General features: G+C 34.3%; 2 protein-coding genes across 2 annotated transcripts; one reads left to right on the forward strand and one right to left on the reverse strand.

The window, feature by feature from the left end:
* Positions 1 to 1,230: 1,230 nt before the first annotated feature.
* Positions 1,231 to 8,544, reverse strand: LOC147404094 (uncharacterized). The gene is made up of 3 exons (XM_086439936.1): positions 8,195 to 8,544; positions 3,275 to 3,355; positions 1,231 to 2,068 (listed from the first exon to the last, which is right to left on the reverse strand). Exons 1-3 carry the CDS (start codon positions 8,351 to 8,353, stop codon positions 1,664 to 1,666), a joined length of 645 nt encoding a protein of 214 aa, XP_086296062.1. The 5' UTR covers positions 8,354 to 8,544; the 3' UTR covers positions 1,231 to 1,663.
* Positions 8,545 to 13,722: 5,178 nt separating this feature from the next.
* On the forward strand, positions 13,723 to 18,948 carry LOC147404095 (UDP-rhamnose/UDP-galactose transporter 6-like). The gene is made up of 6 exons (XM_086439940.1): positions 13,723 to 13,999; positions 15,084 to 15,330; positions 16,716 to 16,900; positions 16,996 to 17,196; positions 17,375 to 17,536; positions 18,447 to 18,948. Exons 2-6 carry the CDS (start codon positions 15,201 to 15,203, stop codon positions 18,774 to 18,776), a joined length of 1,008 nt encoding a protein of 335 aa, XP_086296066.1. The 5' UTR covers positions 13,723 to 13,999; positions 15,084 to 15,200; the 3' UTR covers positions 18,777 to 18,948.
* The last annotated feature ends 1,484 nt before the right edge of the window (positions 18,949 to 20,432 follow it).

The raw sequence follows: 20,432 nt of genomic DNA on the forward strand, positions 1-20,432 counted from the left end.
AAAAAATCAGAAAAAATTGTAATCCCACGTCCCTAAAATCACGTTGGTTAATTTTCAAAATTATAAAAATATCCTTTGTTTTTCTATGTAATCTTCAAAACCACTCTTCAATTAATGTTTTAAATTACAAATGAGCCCTTCAAATACATGTGCAATTGAACATGCCACATTCTCATATATTTAAAGATCTTTGGCTTTCACACTTAAATTTTTTATTGACATGATCGTTGAAGTATTTTCAAGGAAACCCAATGATAAATTCGAAGGAGTAAAGATCATTTGATCATTGACCTCTCACGATCCAGATTTTTACTCACATAATTTATTATTATTATTATTATTATTTTCTGTCATGAGCTTGTAGTGTGTCTTTTAAGTACAATCTAATTTAAAGTAGAAAAGACTTTGTAGAGATTTGAGATGATCAAAATACAATGTTATAAGTAGAAATAATAAATAATTTTTGAAATAGAAATAAAACAAAAGAAAATTTAATTATTATTAATCACAAAGGTGCTTTTTTATTTATTTATTTACAAGTAATAAAGATTTATAAGACCATGAGATTTTATAGAGTATTTCCACACTTCAAACATGTAAATAATTAAGCTTGGTAGTGAGTAATAGAGAAATAGATATTTTTTCCTTTGTACCTAATAATGGCACCAAAGATACCAATTGGATGTGTTTGAGGGTGGAAGCTGACCAAGTCAAGATCAAGTATGAAACCTCATGCTTAGTGTATTGGAAAGATGTGCACATGGAAAACCATTTGTCCTTAACCATGCAAATTTATTTTCTTTGTAATTCATACATAGAAAACTGAGTTATTACAGTTACTTCAAGGAAATGAAATAAGTTGATTATGTAACATTGCAGGACTCTGTTCGAGAGACCTGTTTCATTTGATTCTTTGTGAACTTGAAATGGTGTAGTAGTAGTCGTCCTTATACTTACATGTGATTATTATTATTATTGAAAGGTATAATCTCCCACATATCGGTTGTTGCTAGACCTAAGAAGTTGAAATCTCACGACATACATACATAAATCATTTCGATTTATCACTCATGATGTCACGTGTAATCGACATTGTACTTGAATTGGATCAAATATCTTAGAAAGAATCCACTACCTTACAGATAAGAAAATCTCTAATTCATAAAATTTTCATATTTTAGTTACACAAAATACTTGAAATTTTGGCATTAAGAAAATGAAAGCCAGTCAGACAGATAAGCAACCACATGTACTCAATTTAGGAAACACAACATTAACTACAAGCTGTTCCAATGGCACACAAGCAACACCACTTTCAACATGAAATCTTTTGTAAACTAGTCCTACAATCAAATTTTCAGAAGAAACAAAGCTTACATATAATATATATACATACATATAGGACACCCAAAGCAAAAGATTAAAGAGAACAACTGACAGATGGGATGATGGTTGTGTCGTTCCACTACATTCTGTTCTCATGGGAATAGAAAAGAACCCACATCTTTTCTTTTCTTTTCTTTTTTCCTTCTTTGTATAGTCTAAAGTCTAAACCAATGCACGGGTATCACACACACTCATTCCTGTCACACGCAACCTTTTCATATCATGCTTTCTTGAGTGAAATTGAGAACTGAATGAGAGCCAGCCACTCCCTGAAATACTACAAATATGAAGAGTCGTGACCAGGACTATCTGCATGCATGTCCATTGGGGAATCGCTGGAATTGGAATCCCTGCTTTGATGATGTGACAGGTTGGCTTCGTTATTCCTGGCTACGTTTACAGCGGTTGTAACATTATTTGGATGGTAACCTCCCTGAGCCAGGTGATAGTGCTGAAGGCTCCGACGAATAGGACTCGAAAGAGCATTTGAGAAGACTGAATTCTTTGCTTGATTATCAGAAAACGCAGACCGAGGGCCTTGGCCAACAGTGGCTGACCCAAACGAACCAGATGGGACGTGGGCAACTGGGTTAGCCACGTTTATTGTGGATTGCGACTGTTGAGGTTGGAATTGAAGCCTGGGAGACGTCGGGGGCTCCTCTCCACCATGGTCAAGCTCATTCTACACAAATATTGGAAAAGTTATGTATGGAACAGCAAGCATTGAATAATATAGTAAGCATATTTTATCAGAAATCTATATAATAACGCACAATGGTGGACCCCATTTCAACTATAGTTGTGGGAGATAAACGTCTCATCCAGCTATAGTGGAGTAGAGTCCACACTACCACATTTTATTGTCTTTTCTCTTCATCCCCTTCGACTTTATTGTCTTTCTCTCCTCCCCTCCTCCTTTTCATTAGTATCCCTCCAATTTTATTATCTTTCTTCTTTTACCCCAATTTTCAATGATACCCCTCTAACTTTACCATCTTTCCTCTTTTACCCCTTTAACCTCAAAGAGGATGCCCGTGCTGTAGGTATTATTGTCTTTCCTCTTCTCCTCCTTTCCTAATAATACCTCTCCAACTTTATTATTTTTCCTCTTTTACCCCCTTATCCTCAAGGATTTTTACTAGTTACTATTGCCACACCAACTGTGCAATCCTTTGGTGATTTATATAGGAATTGGTGTGGCAATAGTAAATTTGGTGGGCAATAGCAGTTCTCTTTTTAATAATAACCCTCCAACTTTATTAATTTTCTGCTTTTACCCCCTTAATCCCAAAGAGGATGCCCGTGCACTCTAAGTCATTGCTATAATTCAAATCAACATAACCCTCTTCTATGGGTTGCATTTGGTGTTACTTTTGTTATTTTTGAATAACATCTGCAAAAACATTTTGGTGAGAGTAGCTACCAATTTTTTGTTTTTATGAGAGTAACTTTTGAAGTAGTGATTTTCAACAACAAAAAATTGTTGGGTAATGTTGAATTACAAGACTACTTATGTAACCAAAAGTGCTTCAGAATGAATAATAGTGGTTTAGCAACATCAATAACAAAAAGGAAAACTTTACTAATTAATTCACAGTAGCCAGCGAGCAACCAGGCATGAGCAATTTTCAGTACTCTGGAATGCAACTTAGAAGCTTGATACCAAAACAAGTGACATAATAACTAGTCCTAGTTCAAAAACAAGGAGTTAGATATCAAAGAGAGCAAACAGAAGTACGTGAAGATGAAGGCATTATTGTGATTGAATTATTGTCACACCAATAAATTAATCTTATATCTAACATGCAAAGATAGGGAAAAAAACACAGAGAATGCAAGAGCAAGACTGAAACAAGCTGAAAGAAATAGCAGACTGAAAAAAAAAAACCTGTAGATAAGTGAGTATATCAGCTGTTGTCACCCTCGATCCTTCTTCCTGTTGTCGCAAGACCCATTGATAAAGCTTCTCCTGCACAAACTAGAGGATTAGGCTGAACAGCTGAAATCCCAACCCTCATTGGCCATTTCAACCAAACAAAAGTTCTCATATGGAGGTTAAAAGCATGGGTCAAAATTTAGTACTGTCTTGGAAAGCTTCTGTGGAACATTCTGGTTTCGACCGAGACCGTAATGAAACATTGAATGCTTCAGGAATGTTTTGGTCGAGACCATTTCAATTGTTCTGGACTGAAACATTGCCTCAGAACAAGGTTTTAAACCCTGGATAAAATCACTCAAACCAATGCTATTGTAGTCACTTAAAGCACCATGAGAACACCAAGACAAATCATAGGGCTTTGATCATAGTAAACTAGTTCTTTAAAGTTTAAGCATATAGAGTATGATTTGTATTGCAGATAGAATACGTATCTTTTCGAAATATGTTTACTGCAAGTATAAATGCATGCATGTGTGTATTTAAGTATGTATGGATGAGATTTTAATATTTTTACTTCCAGAAAAAAGACATCTTTGGACTATCCTTCCTTCATCCATTGGTTGGGGTATTTAGATGGAGAGAAACAAAAGAGTGTTCCACAGTAAGGAAAGTAATACCCATGATGTGTTCTTGGAGAACTTGGGGCTTCTTTACTTTTGGTCAAAGCTAAATGGAGATTTCACAGGGGTTTCCTTTGAGGATTTTGTTTTTAGATAAGATGCGCTATGTGAAGCATAGTTCTTTAAGTTGACTTGTTTTACTTTTTGTCGCTTTTGCATTTTTGTTGGGAAGTAGAAGAAGTGGGTAACTTGATAAATCACACTAGTTCACTTCACTTTGATCTAGAGAGTGAGGGCACCAAAATATCGAAAGAGAGTAAAGGTGATTTGTTCTCTGTGCATTCTTTCTATCGGTCTTTGATTTGTGACGTTTCTTCTTCAAGTACTCCGGAGCTTATTCTAGCAATTTTGGTCTTATATTCTTGTGGTCGAAAAATTATGATGAATTTAACGGGGTCCTCTTTGCAGATTTTGTAGGAAGATGGGATTGGGTTTGTAGCATTACGAGAGATTGATATTGTGTATTGTTTTCGCTTGACTGGCTTACTCGGACGGTCTTGCTATTTCACTATTATTAATGAAATCATTTTATTTATCGAAAAAGAAGAAGCAAACACTCCACAATCAGTTAAGCTTTTCTTCGTTGGTTGAGAAATCCCATTTTAGCATAGTGCCATAACCTGCATATCCAAATTCCAAACCACCTCTTCCACTATTTTGTGCAAGGGAAATTGTTTCTATTGGCTATTAATACCTTCTATGCATTGGCACACAAACATCAACTGAATTCATGATTCTAGAGGCATGCAGACTCGTTCCTTTTCAATTGTCACCTGCATGACGTCCAAGCTCTAATTTATCAGTCTAAGTTCATCATCATCATCATCATCGAAGCCTTAAAGATTTGGGGTCAGCTAAACTAGTCATGCTCACTCAATTTTGTCCATATCCACGTCTTATGTTATTGATAATGAGTTTATATCCACTTCTACTATCCCAACTCACGCTCTGTCTTTTAGAATCTTCAATCTGTATATTCCTTCTAACTGGGGTTATAATCGACCGTCATTGAACATGGCCAATGAACTTTCTCTTACTTAGTTCATCGCCTATTTGAGCTACTCCTAAATTTTTTCGAAGGCCTCCTTTCAAAAGTTAAATAACAAGTGAAAAGATGAGAGAATAGCAAAACTACAAGGAATCATACAAATTAACCATCTACAACTCCCTACATTCAACCCATAAATGGAAATCAAAATTGTGAAGTTTGAAATGAGGTTTCTACTAAAGCAAGTCCAATCATGAAATTCAGCAAAAAAGTTTTATACGCTCACAAGTCACAACAAACAAAGTTCCAACCAACAGGAAAAAACTCAAAATAGAAGCATCAAATTGCAAAACCAGACCATTTCCAAATGTCACCAACCTTTTGATTCCAATCTCCTCATTGGCTCCTTCAAGATAATTAAAATCAAATCCAAACCAACCTTTTCATTTAAATTCTTATTTTCCGCATTCTTGTCTACCCATTTTTGCATTCTACCTCAAGACTTACTGATGCAGGACGATGAGGGAAGAAGAGAAAAAATAAGTGGTTAGGAAATTTGGTTTAAGATTTTGGGTAAGGATTAAAGATTTTGGATTGGGTTTACGATTTGAGATAGGATAGGATAAACCCAAAAGGTAAAATGAAATTTTTTGCAATTATTGTAGGGTAGAGAAAAGGGTTACAGGTTAAGGTTTGTAAGGTAAGGAAAGTATTAAAAGTTAAGGTTTATAAGGTAATGATTAAAGGTTAAGAGAATGGAGAAAGGATTAAGGGTTGAGGAAAAGGGTTTTCAAGAATCAAGAAAAAAAAAACAAGATTGAAAGAATGTTATCTTGGACTCACTCTAAAATGGCCTCACACCACACCCATTGTTGGGAAGATTAAAGTTTAAACTCTATTTTTATTCAACTTTCTTCGTTACAAAGAAAAAAACCTAATATAATCTATATAAAGAAAATAAATCCAGAATCCTAATCAAACTAAAGTACCAAATAAATAATTTAATTTTCGTAACTCTCTCTCTCTCTCCTAAATTGCCAACCCTCATAAACTTAAATAAAAGACATAATAAATTTATCAAATTACCCTTAAATATTATACGAAGACGATAGGCATATTAAATATGAAAATAAGTTAAAAAAACATAAAAATAAATCCCTCACAACTCAAAACTAAAAAAATAACGAATCTAAAATAATCTTGAAAAAAAAATACTAGACACAATTAAGTGAAAACCTAAATAATTACAATTTTTTTTCAGAACCTCCGTTGACTTGATTTGTGTTCTGCATTACTTACCCAATGAACATAACTCCTTTAAAATCTTTTGCCCCAATATTCTCTTTTGATGTCATAAGATATCCTTTTTCAAACACAACAAACCCATTATCCAATAACAGTCTCCTTTAATTTTTTTTATTTTATCGGTAAGCACCTAATGTTCCTTCTCTCAACCTTGATAAAAATTATTTTCTCATTGCATAGGATATAAAAAATGCCTCTAATAAAATCACTCAATCAAAATTAGCACGCACTTGTGCAGGGGTAGATCTAGAAAGATTTATTTGGAGGGGCCGAACTAGTATAAAATAAAATTAGAAATAATAATTTATAATAAAAGTATTATTGTATATTCTTACTGTAAAAGAAGAACTAAGATTAGATTTTTTTTGTACCAAAGGTAGAGATGCCAAAACTGTCAAAGCCCCTTCGAACATCATTTGCTTCTCATTCTTGATTTAATGTGTATTCATAATATTAAAATACAGTTAACACCAACTTTCCATAAAAAGAATAATAGAGAATTTTGAATGACTTTTTTAGAGCAACTCCATCACATGACTTATCCCACTACCCATCCCCTTTCAACTGCCATTTTGGACCGTGGAGTCCAAAATAAGGGTCTCCAACACACTACCTATCCAACAACATTTTTTGTGTCATTTTCAAGATCCAAAAAAGAAGAAAATAGATTACTCAAAATAGAAGGAAAAAAAATTAGAGAAAAAACAGACTTGTAGGCTGTAGTGACGGACAAATAGGCCTGTAACGGCGGATTATCCACCGCTATTGTTTTTTGAAAGATTGTATATATAGTTTAAAATATTGTTGAAAAATAAAATTGATGTGGGGCATGGCCCCCTTTAGTCTCCATGCAGTTTCGCCCTTGCACTTGTGAAACCAATTACCATCTCACATAAATTTATTTACTCACCCATTAAATCACATCAACCATACATGATGATGGCAACGACGATAGCAATGGTGTTGATGGCATGGTTTCAAATCTCGTCCAAGACCGAGATGACTCGCCCAGCAAGAATACAGATATACACTGCGTCTCAACATTCATATCATCCCAAGAGATGTCTCGGACGATATTTTGAAAATCTCGGCCAAGTCAACTGGGATTTTGTAGATTTTGATTAAAATAAGGGAAATTTACTAAAAGAGGGCTAAATATTTTAATATTTACAACAACAAAAAAAGATTTATTTCAAAAGTTACCAAAAACAAATTTAGTCAGCATTTTAGTAAACTCGTTAGACTGTCCAACGTCTTAATGTGTTAAATTGCATTGTTTTACCAAAAATGCCCTTTGGATGATTAAAAGGCTGGATAGTCCAGCATTTTAATCTTGCTTTTAACACCCCGGCAATTTAGCTTTCATTTAAAACATTGGACAGTCTAGCAAGTTATTAAAACACTGGACTGTCCAATGACTTAATTCGTTTTTGGTAATTTTAGAAAAAAAAATAGATTCTTTTTCGTAAATATTAAAATATTTTACACTCTTTTAGTAATTTACCCTTAAAATAATTAATTTTTTTAGAATTTAAATACTTATTATATGACTAAAACATGATTTTATGCTTAAACAATTTCTAATCTACCTTATTTTTATTAAAAATTATTTTAATTTACATATATCTAAATCAATCATTATAAACCGAGTTAAATGGATTGTCTCGTCCATACGAGACGTCAAACTGAGTTTTGAAACCATGGTTACTTGATGGTGATGATGATGAATTTCATAAAGAAGTAAGTGTTCTTCATCGAAAAAAAAATGGTCATAAAACTTAATAAATAAATAAATAAATAAATCATAAACTCATAACAATTAACAAGCAGTCAATCACGCAAAAAAAAAAAAAAAAAAAGAGCAATCCCTTAAAGAAACCTCAAATCAATGAAATCTATATCAGATCGGCCTTATAAGCAACAAATCAAAATTATAAGAAAAGGGATCAATCAAACCAGTCCTTGGCGTTCCCCGGCTTGAAAAGCGAGCTTTTGCTGATTCATCGCTTGCGAATATAGTTGCGAAAGCGAATTTGCAGCACTGCAGAAGGACGTGTACATTGTTCGATCGAACTCATCGAGGTGAGCCGAATCAGATTTCCTCTTCTTCGCCATGAAACCCCCTTTCGAATTCTCTCTCTTAATTTTTTATTTATTTATTAAAGAAACCCTAAAAAAACAAAAACTTAATGGAGGTATTCTCGACAATCAACTACCGTCTGGTTGCAGAAACTACAAGGAAACCACGGGGTTTTCTTTATTTATGGAGAGTAGGGGGTTAACTATCCTCCGCAAGTCTCAATACTTTTTTGTGGCTAAGATAAGAAAATAAATTTTCCATACACAACATTTTCTAGAGTTGCTTCTATTTTAAGTAATAAAAAATGAGTCCAGATCATGGTTTTAAAACTTGGTTTCGCGTCTCATCCATGCCAAGCACCATGTCGTCTTGGACAAGTTTCATGATACGTTTGAGACGTCCCATTCAAAAATGAGAAAAATAAACGTAGGATTTTAAATCTCGTCCGATACATTGACTTGTCCATCTGTCTCCATGATTTTTAAATTTGTTCGAGACCGAGATGTATCGCCCGAGTTAACTTGGTATCAGAGCTGAACGAGACCAACTTACAAAGTCATTTTTTGATCGAGTTTTACGTCTCATAGTGTAATTTTTTGAGTTATTTCACGAGACGTCTCAAACGTATAGGAAAGCTCGTCCGAGACGACTTGGTATTGAAGCTGAACGAGACGAGATGCGATACCAAGTTTAAAAATCATGTCTGTCTTGTCTATGCCTAATACCGAGATAACTTGGGCGATACGTCTCGAACAAGTTTTGAAATCACGGTGCAGATCGTATGCACCTAAGGTGGAGGATTGAAGCCCTCCTCCCACACCCCTAATATCCACATAAGCCGTAATCCAAGAAAATATTAAAAAGAAACTATTTTAGGTACTAAATCCTTGGATTATGGCTTATGTGGCATGTAGACGATTTCAATCCTGGAAGCAAATCTTTTGTAGCAGAAGATTTGCTGTAGAACGCTTTAGCACTCTCTCCACTAATGAGAGAGAGAGAGAGAGACATGTACAAAAAATAACACCTTAGCCCTTTTGCGATCATGGTTTAGATCTGATTTTTTTTTTTTAATTTATAAAAAGTCCAAAAAGAAATTTTTTTTTTTTTTTTTTGCAATATCGAAGTCTTTCAAAATGAACAGCTACTTAACTCCAATTTTTTAAAGTGTTGGATTTTATTGATTCACGGATGTGACTCACTTACAATGGTACTATAGGAAACTTCCGGTTCCTTCAATCTTCCACCATATGGTCAGGACTCATAAAAAATTGGAAAAGTAAGGATCAATATATGGTATCGTTTTAGAATGCATCAATGATATGTATCAGTTTTTGGATATTTTGACGATACAAATTAAGAATCAAATGCTTTATGGGTTGGGATCTGTAGACTCATGAAAGTGAGCTCATATGTTCACACACAGCCGTACAGTGTGTACGTGTGATCCAATGGTTGAGATTTATTTTAGACATCTTTAATGTATTCCCAAGATCTTGTATTTCAACCGTTGGAAGTCACATATGAATGGTTGCGATTTTTTGTGAGTATATGAGTTCACTTTTCATGAGTCTACCGATCCCGACCCATGTTTTATTTAGTGTTTCATTTTGGACAGATTGTATTGTGATGTTTTAGTTGAAAGGTATTGAAATTACTAGTACAAATCAAAATACTGTTCTCACATTTGAACTCTCTTGTATCCAATTCATCATTTTCGTCCCTCACATGTGCACGCACGTGCACCTAGAGAGTCTTGCTCACATTTGCCAACTTGTCGAACACAACGAAATATTAACTCTCAAACATCACTCAACTTTCAATTTTTAATGAAGTTTTAACTCTCGAACACCTAGGTGGGAGTTGCAACATCTTAATAAAAATAAGAGTTCTAGTTCTCTCCAGGAGTTTGAGAACTGATATTTTTAGTTCTCTCATGTTGTCTTGTTGGATTAAAACCCTAGAGAAAGAGCTGTGACAACCAAGGTCGATTGTCATCTATGAGTCTATTAGACTTTCATCACTCTCTCTCAACTAAGCCCTTCACATGGGGTCAAGGAGTTTGCTCCTTTTTTGGTCTCAAGTTTGAATCCCACTACCCATAAAAAAAATCTTGGTGACCTCGCACTATTGCACGTGTGTAAATTAACATGTGATGGGCAAAGCCTAGGCGTGGGGCGTAGGGACTAGTCTGGTGCACGTAAACTGGTTCGGATACCCTTTGTTATCAAAAAATAAAATAAAATCGTAACGGAGCTAATGCTTCTTCTAAAACTGTTGTTGTTGTGACAAAAAATCTTCAAATTTTTGTGTTTAGATGCGAGATATGTTAGAATTTGATATGATGAGATTGTGAATAACTTAGATTCTTTGATCTCTACTAAGATTCTTATTAAATAGAGAAATGCAAATATAAGTAATTACATAATTGACTAACTACTTGATCTCATGATCTAATCCTAACGTACAAATATGATTATCTGCATCTACATGTACCATAAGACAATACATATACTAATATACTAATGGGTCGGGATCCGTTGACTCCTAAGAATGACTCAAGAAAAAAACATATGATCCCAACCTTTAAATGCAAAATCCGACGGTTGAGATTTATGAATATCTCGATAACACAAATCTCATAAATACTTTTTCCAAGGAGAAATCTCAATTATTGGATTTTGCATTTAAAGGTTTGGGATCATGTGTTTTTTTATGAGTCATTCTTAGGATTCAAGGGATACTGACCTTGTACTAATACTCTAATCAGATCTACCCTTTTCGTAAAGTACACTAACTTGATAGAATTGAAGGTCTTTAATGTTTATTTTCAATCGTTCTTTCAGGGTTTCTCCTTTTATTATGTTTTGCTTACTGGTATTTGGAATTGATGGATTTTGATTTTTTTTTTTAATATTGATTGGTGATTTTAATTTATTATTGTAAATAAGATTTTTTTTTTCCCTCACTTTAGTCTTTCATTTTTAATATAACGTAGGATCCACATGTTGTAACTGAAGATACATATAGGGTCCAAATATTGTGATTATATATAAAAATGTAGGTTGTTGATTGGAGATATGGGTAGATTCCTCGTATTGTGGTTGAAAACGTGTGGGGCCAATATATTTATCTTGTAATTGGAGTTTTCTGGGTGATTCACACATTCAGATTGAAGACATGTACCATACATATAGGGTCCAAATATTGTGATTAGAGTTACATGTAAGTTGTCGATTGGAGATATTAGGGAACACGTGGGATCAATAAATTCATCTTGTAATTGGAGTTATCGATGATATTCACACATTCTTATTGAAAACATGTATGAGTGGGTCTCACGTCAATTTAGAAAATCAATAATGAGACTTATTGTACCTAAGACAAAAATTGAAATTTTATGCCAATACTCGAAGATGAATTCTTCTGAGCAATCAAACATTGGAATTATAATTAACTCTCATCGTCAATTCTCAAAAATTAAAATTCAAATAATTAAATTCTAATAGTCAATCCTCAGCTTAGTTGAGAAAACTTTGTATTAACCTCAACATAATCAATTACCTTGAATCATTAGGGGCCATTTGCAACTATTCTTGTAATGAATTGAGATCAATAATCCATTATTGACCTTATAATTGATAAGGAGTGTATTTTTTAATTAATCAGACTCAAACCTCTTTATCTCTTCCAATTTCTATTTGCAATGTCTCCAGCAGGCTGAAGATGAGATATTTCCATCACAATTATTTTGACATTGAACCAATTTTGAAAAATCAGTTTTATTCTAATGACAAACAAACGAGCCCTCAACCAATTAAACAGAAGTTCGGTTCTCCCAAGAAAAACCAGCGCATGAAAGTCATTTTCCTACATGTGTTTTTACTATTATACCTTAATAAAAGCCAATAGGTATAATTTAAAATTGGGTGATTTAGACACATCTCCCTACCTTTTGATAAATATTTGAGGTATCCCAGTGTTTTTCAAACTGATGAGACACCCTTGACCTTCATGACCAAAGGAAATGACCTAAATGTCCTTGCATTCAATCTATAGATAAATATTCTCTGAATTTACTCTCAGAAACTTATCATCTTCAACTTCTTGGATAAATATTTCTACCCTCATCTTCAACATTATGATTTTAACTCATTTAATCTTCAAGCCTCAAGATATGCTTTCGGGAAAGTAGATGATGGATATAATGATTGATTCAAGGTGAGGATGAATGGGTTAAAACTTAAGACAACAATGTTTTAAAATTTGACTGAATTGGTGGTACAAATGAGTTCAATTGCATTTTATAATTAAATTATTTTAACTAATAAATCCTTAATTTTTCTAGAGCTGTTATTGGCACCTCAAATTTTACTTATCGCACCCCATATAAAGTAAAGAAAAGAAATGCTTTGTTGAGAATAAGTAAAAGTTGGGGTCCCAATAGAAGTTCTCTTTTTTTTTTTTTTTTGCTAGATTTCATTTTGTTACGTTTAGGATTTTATATGAGCCTAATCATAATTGCAAACAACTATTGAAATAGTTTTCAAACGAGTGTTGTAATGTAGAGATTATAATTTGAATCAAACCTTTGTTGAAGATTGTGTTTTAATCTTTAACTGGGGTGTGATAAATAATTTAACAAATTGGAGTGCCAACAGTAGCTCACTTTTTTTGGGGATTTTTTTTTTCAATAAGTGCGCAACTTATGTCCAAATTCTATTTTGATACACTGTTCATTTTAATTCTCAAATACATGCTTTTCGAGTGAATTCATCACTTTTATAATCAATGAATTCACTAGTATATCTACAAATTCATAGATATTAAAAGTGACAAACTCACAAATTCATAGGTTATAAAAATAATGAATGCATGTTTTGAGAATTAAAATGAACAATTATTGAATTCGGAATTTTATCATATTCAACGCATGAAATGAAGATTCACCTTTATATATATATATATATATCACCCTAATATGAATATAAGAGGCCAAGTCCGTCTGACCAATTTCAGGTAGATTAGTATTGAAGTGACCTCAATGGGAGACACACGAGGGATATCTTGACATGGTGGAGAGTGCATGTCCGTAAATGCATTTTCTCCAAGATACAAGTAAAACACATCTATGGATATGCATGTGCTTCTACGTCAAGGTGTCCCCCGTTGAGGTCACTCCAGCATGACTCTTTGAGATATTCTTGATTCAATTTTTAAAACATGGCTCTTTGCTATAGAGATAAAGAGATTGGAGAAGGAGGAATTTTGGGTTGAAGGTGAGGGTATTTATGTTATTTTATAAATCTTTCATAATAGACTAATTTCAAGGGGCATTTTTTCAGTTTGAAACTATCAGAACTCTTTTTTATCTTATTAGTTGCTCTATATGATTATTCTGTCACGCGGGTTTCATTTGGTAACAGAAATACAGAATCTCTCTCTCTCTCTCTCTCTTGTCTGGTTTTAAGTTTTACGTACTGTCGAGATTTGAAGGAGAGACGAACTGCGAGTCTTCTTTTTGAGCTCTCTCTCTGCTTAATGGCGGAAAAGAAGCTCTCGAATCACAGAACTGTTGATCAAACCCTAACATTCTCTTCGATCTCCATTTTCATGTTGGGAGCTTCTTCGACTGAGGCGATTTGTCGATCTTCATCCGTAGTTGCTTCACCGCTCATAAGGTACACTATGAAGACCCTAAAATTATCCAAAACAATTGGATTGAGAACTTGTTACGAAGATTTGATAGTTTAGATCGTAGATCCGTGGTAAATTCGTTTGAATTTCGATCTATGTGTTTTTCGCGACTTGTTTACGATGATTTTGAAATGTTTGGTTGGATTGGTTATGAAATTTATCAGGAGTTGTAGATAATGTGTTTAGAGAGATAATTTTGTTTGGAATCTGTGCAGTCCTGCTCAATTCTAGAGATTTTGAGATGGATATTTGATCTGAATAATCTCTGAATCTCTTTAGTGAGAGTGATCGTGTTTCTTTCTTCACCAGAATGAATGAGGCGTGAAGGCAGATTTACGAATTATGAAAACTTTTCAGGATGTGAATCAATAACCTAGACTGCCTCGAAATGTTTGATCAAGGATTTGTTTAAGTTTTTGCGATGATGGTGCCGTGAACATTTCCTTTTGTTTTTTCACAGAGATCTTAAACTCATGAATCGTAGTGGAGTAAATTTGGGGTCTTTATTTCAATGCTTTGGGGAAAAGATTTTAGGCAGAAGTTATTGTTACATCGGAAGCAGAAAATCTGGAATAGCTCATCACAATTAAATCCCGAGTCATTTTATTGATGACTAGTAACAATCTAAAATGTAAAAAAGAAGAAGGAAAGAAGCATAGAATAATAGAATCAGTTAGAAAAACCATCCCCATTGTGCTTTCTCGTCCTTCAAACTATGACGAGACCTACTACTGTTTTTACTATTTGTCAAATCTATGCAATTGATGCACACAGTGTTGAAGGAAGGGACTAGATTGCTTAAGAGACCTCAAATTCTTTCAATGGTCTTATAAATTTACTTATTTAAATCTTCAAATTTTGAATAAACTGTTGAAGGATCAGTTTTTAGTTGTTCCTGGAGGATTGCTTGTCAAGCTACTAGAATTATGCTGGAAATTTTGGTTGAAATAATCATTATTATTGAAATGAGCTGATAAAAGCATATTGAACTTGTAGATTTTTGCAGTTTAGATTGAGTGTTAGATGTGTAATTTTGTTTTGATTTGCACTGGTCTTTTGTGTTTCCAGAAAAGTTCGTTGCTAAGACAGATAAAACTCTTGGTTTGTGATATAGAAGCTTAAAGTTCGGTTTCGTGGAGACTGAAAGGTAAAGATTCCCAAGATAAACTAAAAGGAATTTGTAACATGGCTCCAGCGGGCAAGGCTGATAAGAAGGCGGCAATAGATGCAGCCTCATGGATGTTCAATGTTGTCACTTCTGTTGGAATCATCATTGTCAATAAAGCCTTAATGGCCACATATGGCTTCAGTTTTGGTAAATTCCCTTTAGTCCCTTGTCTATTTTGTTTGATCGTATCTTGAATGTGACTTATGGTTTGCTGTATGATCTCACCATATATGTTTAGCCTACTCTAGATGCTTTTGAAGTTGTTTCTTGAATCTTGTGCAAGGTTTGTAAATATTATAAATTTCATTTTATGTTTCAATCCGCATGGGAATGAAACTTATTTCTTGGAAATAATGGTATAAGGTAGGTTGGAAGGGGTGTGGATTGTCCTTAAAGAGAGATCTCCCTACGGAGACCTTGTAGGCTGCGAAAGTCCTAATTTGGACTCTTTTAAACCCCAGATCAGTGCAAGTTTAATTTAGTGGACTAGTCCTAGCATGTGATCTTGGACAAGACTTGAATGAGTTTTGTGATCTCGGATTTTTTGAACTAGTTCTGTCCAAGTCATAAAGTTCTGCTAAAAGCATGAGCCACCTTTTTTTTTCTTCTCAAACAAGTATGAAAGTGGGCACCCATTATAAAAAAAAAGTATGAAGGTGGGCAATATTTTCAGTACTACCTCATAACTCTCAAGCAATATTTAGGCTACACTATAAGAAGAAAGAGATGAAGTCTTTGTGACATCTTTTTATTCGTGATTTTAAGAATTAATGAAAAAAGGCTCTGCGCTCACCTGTCAGATACCTTCCTCGGGCATGAAGTTCAGTCGAGGATAGTGCTTTGGTCAACCTTCGACTCTCTTTGACGTGATCCTTTGTTCAATGCCATGATCTTCTTATCTGCTGTAACAATAAAGATGTGTGGGTCCACTTACATTAATAAAGCATAAGGCGTGGTTTTAACGCACTAAATAAGAATAAACATAAAATAAGAACTTGATTATATTTCAAGAGTTTATTTTAATGGTCACGTAACTCTTTCATCAGAATATCTATCTTTTTTCTAATTATATTTTCTTCCGATGGATGAGTTTGACAGCTGCTACTTACTTCCCTTTCTTGAGTAAGGTTATCAGCAGTTTCAAGTGTTTTTATTATTCTTTTTGCAAATTATTCAGGCAATTCATCTAATTCATTAGCATTGTTGTCGAGTGTTTCAAGATCTTTGCAATAATGGTTGTTTCATAGCTCTTTCATCAGAATATTTAAATATATATATTTTCTAAATTCAATTTTCTTCCGATGGATGAGTTTGACTGCTTTCATGTTTCTATTTCAATAAGGTTAATTTTATGCTTTTGGGCATTGGAAATTACTTTGAACTGCTATTTACATGGACTTTTTTTTTCTTTAATTTTTTAACTTACCTTTGAGTGGTTAAGAAGATCCAGGAGTTGATCATGTTTTTACACTTAATTCTGTGAGGTCATAGCAATATGCCTGTTCCTAATCTTGACTTCGATTTTCCTACAGCTACAACATTAACTGGTCTGCACTTTGCCACCACAACCTTGATGACTTTTATTCTTAGTTGGCTGGGATACATCCAACCCTCTCATTTACCATTATCCGAGCTCCTGAAATTTGTCCTCTTTGCAAACTTCTCTATTGTTGGAATGAACGTGAGTCTGATGTGGAACTCCGTGGGATTCTATCAGGTCAGTCTTGGTGTTCTACTGGTTTTTTGTTTTCCTTTTATCATAGAAATGTTGGAGGTTCAAAGTAAAATTTCTTGTCTAATATAAACTCTCAGATAGCAAAGCTGAGCATGATCCCTGTGTCCTGCTTCCTGGAAGTCGTCTTAGACAAGATTCGATACTCAAGGGACACAAAACTTAGTATATTAGTGGTTCTCCTGGGTGTTGCTGTCTGCACTGTTACTGATGTGAGTGTCAACTCCAAAGGCTTCGTTGCTGCTGTTGTGGCAGTTTGGAGCACTTCTCTGCAACAGTATGTAAGTCATCAATTGTTGAATATGAGTTCCTAATTTCTTTTTTATCTTTCCAAACAATTAAACTAGATTTTCTATCATCTTCACTAAAGGTCTTGAATTGCTTAAATTATGTATCTTAGTTTAGATCTCTACTAAAAGTGGTTCTGATCTAGTGGATTTTCTAATGTTGTCAATGTAGTATGTACACTTCCTTCAAAGGAAGTATTCACTTGGATCGTTCAACCTATTGGCTCATACTGCACCGATGCAGGCTTTATCACTGCTGTTGTTAGGGCCCTTTCTGGATCTATGGTTAACAAACAAGAGAGTCGACAACTATGATTATTCTGTGATTTCGGTGGTAAGTATTGTGATTATCTGGTAAATCATAATTCTTTTTTTTTCATCGGTTAGTAAATCATGATTCTCAGAACTGGTTCCATGTTTTTTGAAATTTAAGGCCCACATTTGCCTCCTTGCCAGTCGCCACCTCAGACATGCATTTGCATGTTTATTTCCCTTCCAAAAATGCCTTTATTTCATTAATTTCAATATATATGGTTGGTTGCAATAAAGTAAATTGGCAGTTATGTAATTCTTTTTTTTGGCTGGGCAAAAATAAATAATATTAAAAACACTGGTTGAGATAACCATCAAAAGAGTACAAGAACGAAGAGGAAAACCTCTCCGAAAAAAAAACCGACTAATTCTCCTCCAAGAGGCTACAAATTCTATCCCAATTAAATACAAAATCCTCAAAGAAAACCCCTCTCAGTTCCTTAAAGATTTTTCACCAGAAGAAAAGTGAGAACAAAATAGAGTAAATTGCATCGTCCACCGCACTTTCCTTGTCCTAAAAAATTCTCCCATTACACTCCATTGCAATCCCTCAAAACTATAGTAAAAGGAACAATACTCCATAGGGTCGACTGGGAAGATTCTTGCTGTAGTGATAGCCCTTGATATTAACCTATTTTGTCCATTTTGCTTATTTCGAGAACAAGGGAGCTTTGGCATCTAATTGTCTGGTTAGAGATGCATAAGGCAATAACATGGAATCTTAATCATTAAAAGTTACCCGGACAGAAATATTTCATTTATTGGAAATATGTCAAATTTTAATTTCTTGTACACGTGTTTTTCTGCCTGCAGCATATACTCCCATGTAATCTCCGAGAGTTGCATGCATGTGTTAGTCCGCACATATACATGAATCATTGTTGCTCGCTGCTCTACCACTAATGATTCTGGCTGCTTTGTGTTCATTGCAGATGTTTATCATTTTGTCGTGCACCATTGCAGTAGGGACCAACCTTAGCCAATTCATCTGCATTGGAAGATTCACAGCTGTGTCTTTCCAAGTCCTCGGCCACATGAAGACCATCCTTGTTTTGATATTGGGTTTCTTCTTCTTCGGGAAGGAGGGACTCAATTTGCACGTAGTTCTTGGCATGATCATAGCAGTGGTGGGTATGATCTGGTACGGCAACGCCTCATCTAAACCAGGTGGGAAGGAGCGTCGGAGCCATTCACTCCCAATCAGCAGACCACCAAAACATGGTGGGCATTCGGAATCTGAAGAGGTCGATGAGAAGGTCTAAATCTAATCCAAATGGCTAGCTGAGTTCAGGTATCTTTTAACATCAAAGGGTAGTACACGCTTATTCTTTTAGTTCTGATTTCCTTTTTATTGGATTGGCAGTAGATTTGCCAACAATTCCTTTTGTTTCATTCTCATCATTTATAGTAATTTATTTTCATTATTTCTTATCATATTGATGTGGAATTCCCTTGAAGAGGAGACTGGTGATCTCACCCTTATTACCATTAAAAAAAAATTTGTATGTAATTTTCTTTTAGTCACTGGTAACAACGCCCTCCCTTGTATTCTTGATGATGCTGGCTGATTGATTGATGTCAGTTTCCTGTTTCCTTACCAAGTATTGACATTAACAACAAACAAAGCCTTACTTCAAAGATTTGTGGTTGATTAAATGAATCATGTTCCCTAATCTCCGCTCTCACTGTCTCCATCCACGTTTTTTTACACTGTGTTTGGATTGAGAGAAATGGAGAGAAGAGAAAATAAATGAGTTTCTCTCCATTTCTCTTGTTTGGATTGTTAAGTGGGGGAGAGAAGAGAAAAGTATTGAAGAGAAGAGGAGACAAAAATGTGAGTTTTCTCTCTCCAAAAGTGGAGAGAAACCCTTCTAAAATATTTTATAATTCTCTAGATCTTTTTCTAAGATAGTTTAAAATTCCAAACTTGTCCCATGTTCTCTCCTGTCAATCCAAGCATGGTGGAGAGAAATTGAGTTTCTCTTCTCTTTTGTCCATTACTCTCTTTGATGATCAATGGGTTGGCATATACAATTCAGAATTTATTTATTTTTGTATGGGTAAGCTGGAGAACACCATTCAGATTTAAAGCTTGGTGCTTGTACTTAGGCTTCTTATAATGCAGCTTAGTCTTCAAAACTTCAAAGGGGTCATAGTGAAAACGTATATTTGAATTTAGGCTAGGTGAATCCTTAAATCGGCACTTTTGTTCAGTAGTTTGGTAGGGATGGACTATATTAGGGATTGTATAGAATTTAATCAAAGAACATTTGTTTCAGATGAGCAGACTTGAGATATTTGGTTTAAGACTTTGATGATGACAAAATTATAAATAACTTAAGTTGCAGATCTGGTGAATGTTGAAAAATTGGCGAAGGTTATAACTAAGGTTCAGAATCTTGTTCTTGATACAATATTCCAGATAGGAGAAAAATCAAGATGGAACTGATTGATACATTTTAAAAATATTCATAATGTTTCAGCATCAATGTTTTGTTCTATTCTTGCGCGAAAATATGAATGTTCTGTCAAAAACATTCTAAACCCTGGATATAATTTTAGTGGTACAATGGTACGGGGATATTTATGATGGAGGTAACCGAGATGGCTCGGCAGGACTGGTTTGTCGGTTGGTTCTGAATGAAAATTAGCCTACTATTATTGATATTCATGTTCTTCGTTAAGGATTGGGAAATACCATTAGACTCTAAATATACAAGCTTCAAAACACACAAAAGTCAAAATCATATTTACCAGGGAAACCAATTTCCATATATTATCAATCATACGTATCCTTAATTCCACTCTAATGTTGGTGCAAATTTTACCTTTTGATTCCTTAATTACTCTGCAATAGCTCACAAAATCTTATTGCAATAATTATTTAATTTAAGATATATTACATCTGAAAATTTTGG

The sequence above is a fragment of the Akebia trifoliata genome, chromosome 4 (genome assembly GCF_017979445.1).
Source record: "Akebia trifoliata isolate Shusen 1 chromosome 4, ASM1797944v1, whole genome shotgun sequence".
Taxonomy (NCBI): Eukaryota; Viridiplantae; Streptophyta; class Magnoliopsida; order Ranunculales; family Lardizabalaceae; genus Akebia; species Akebia trifoliata.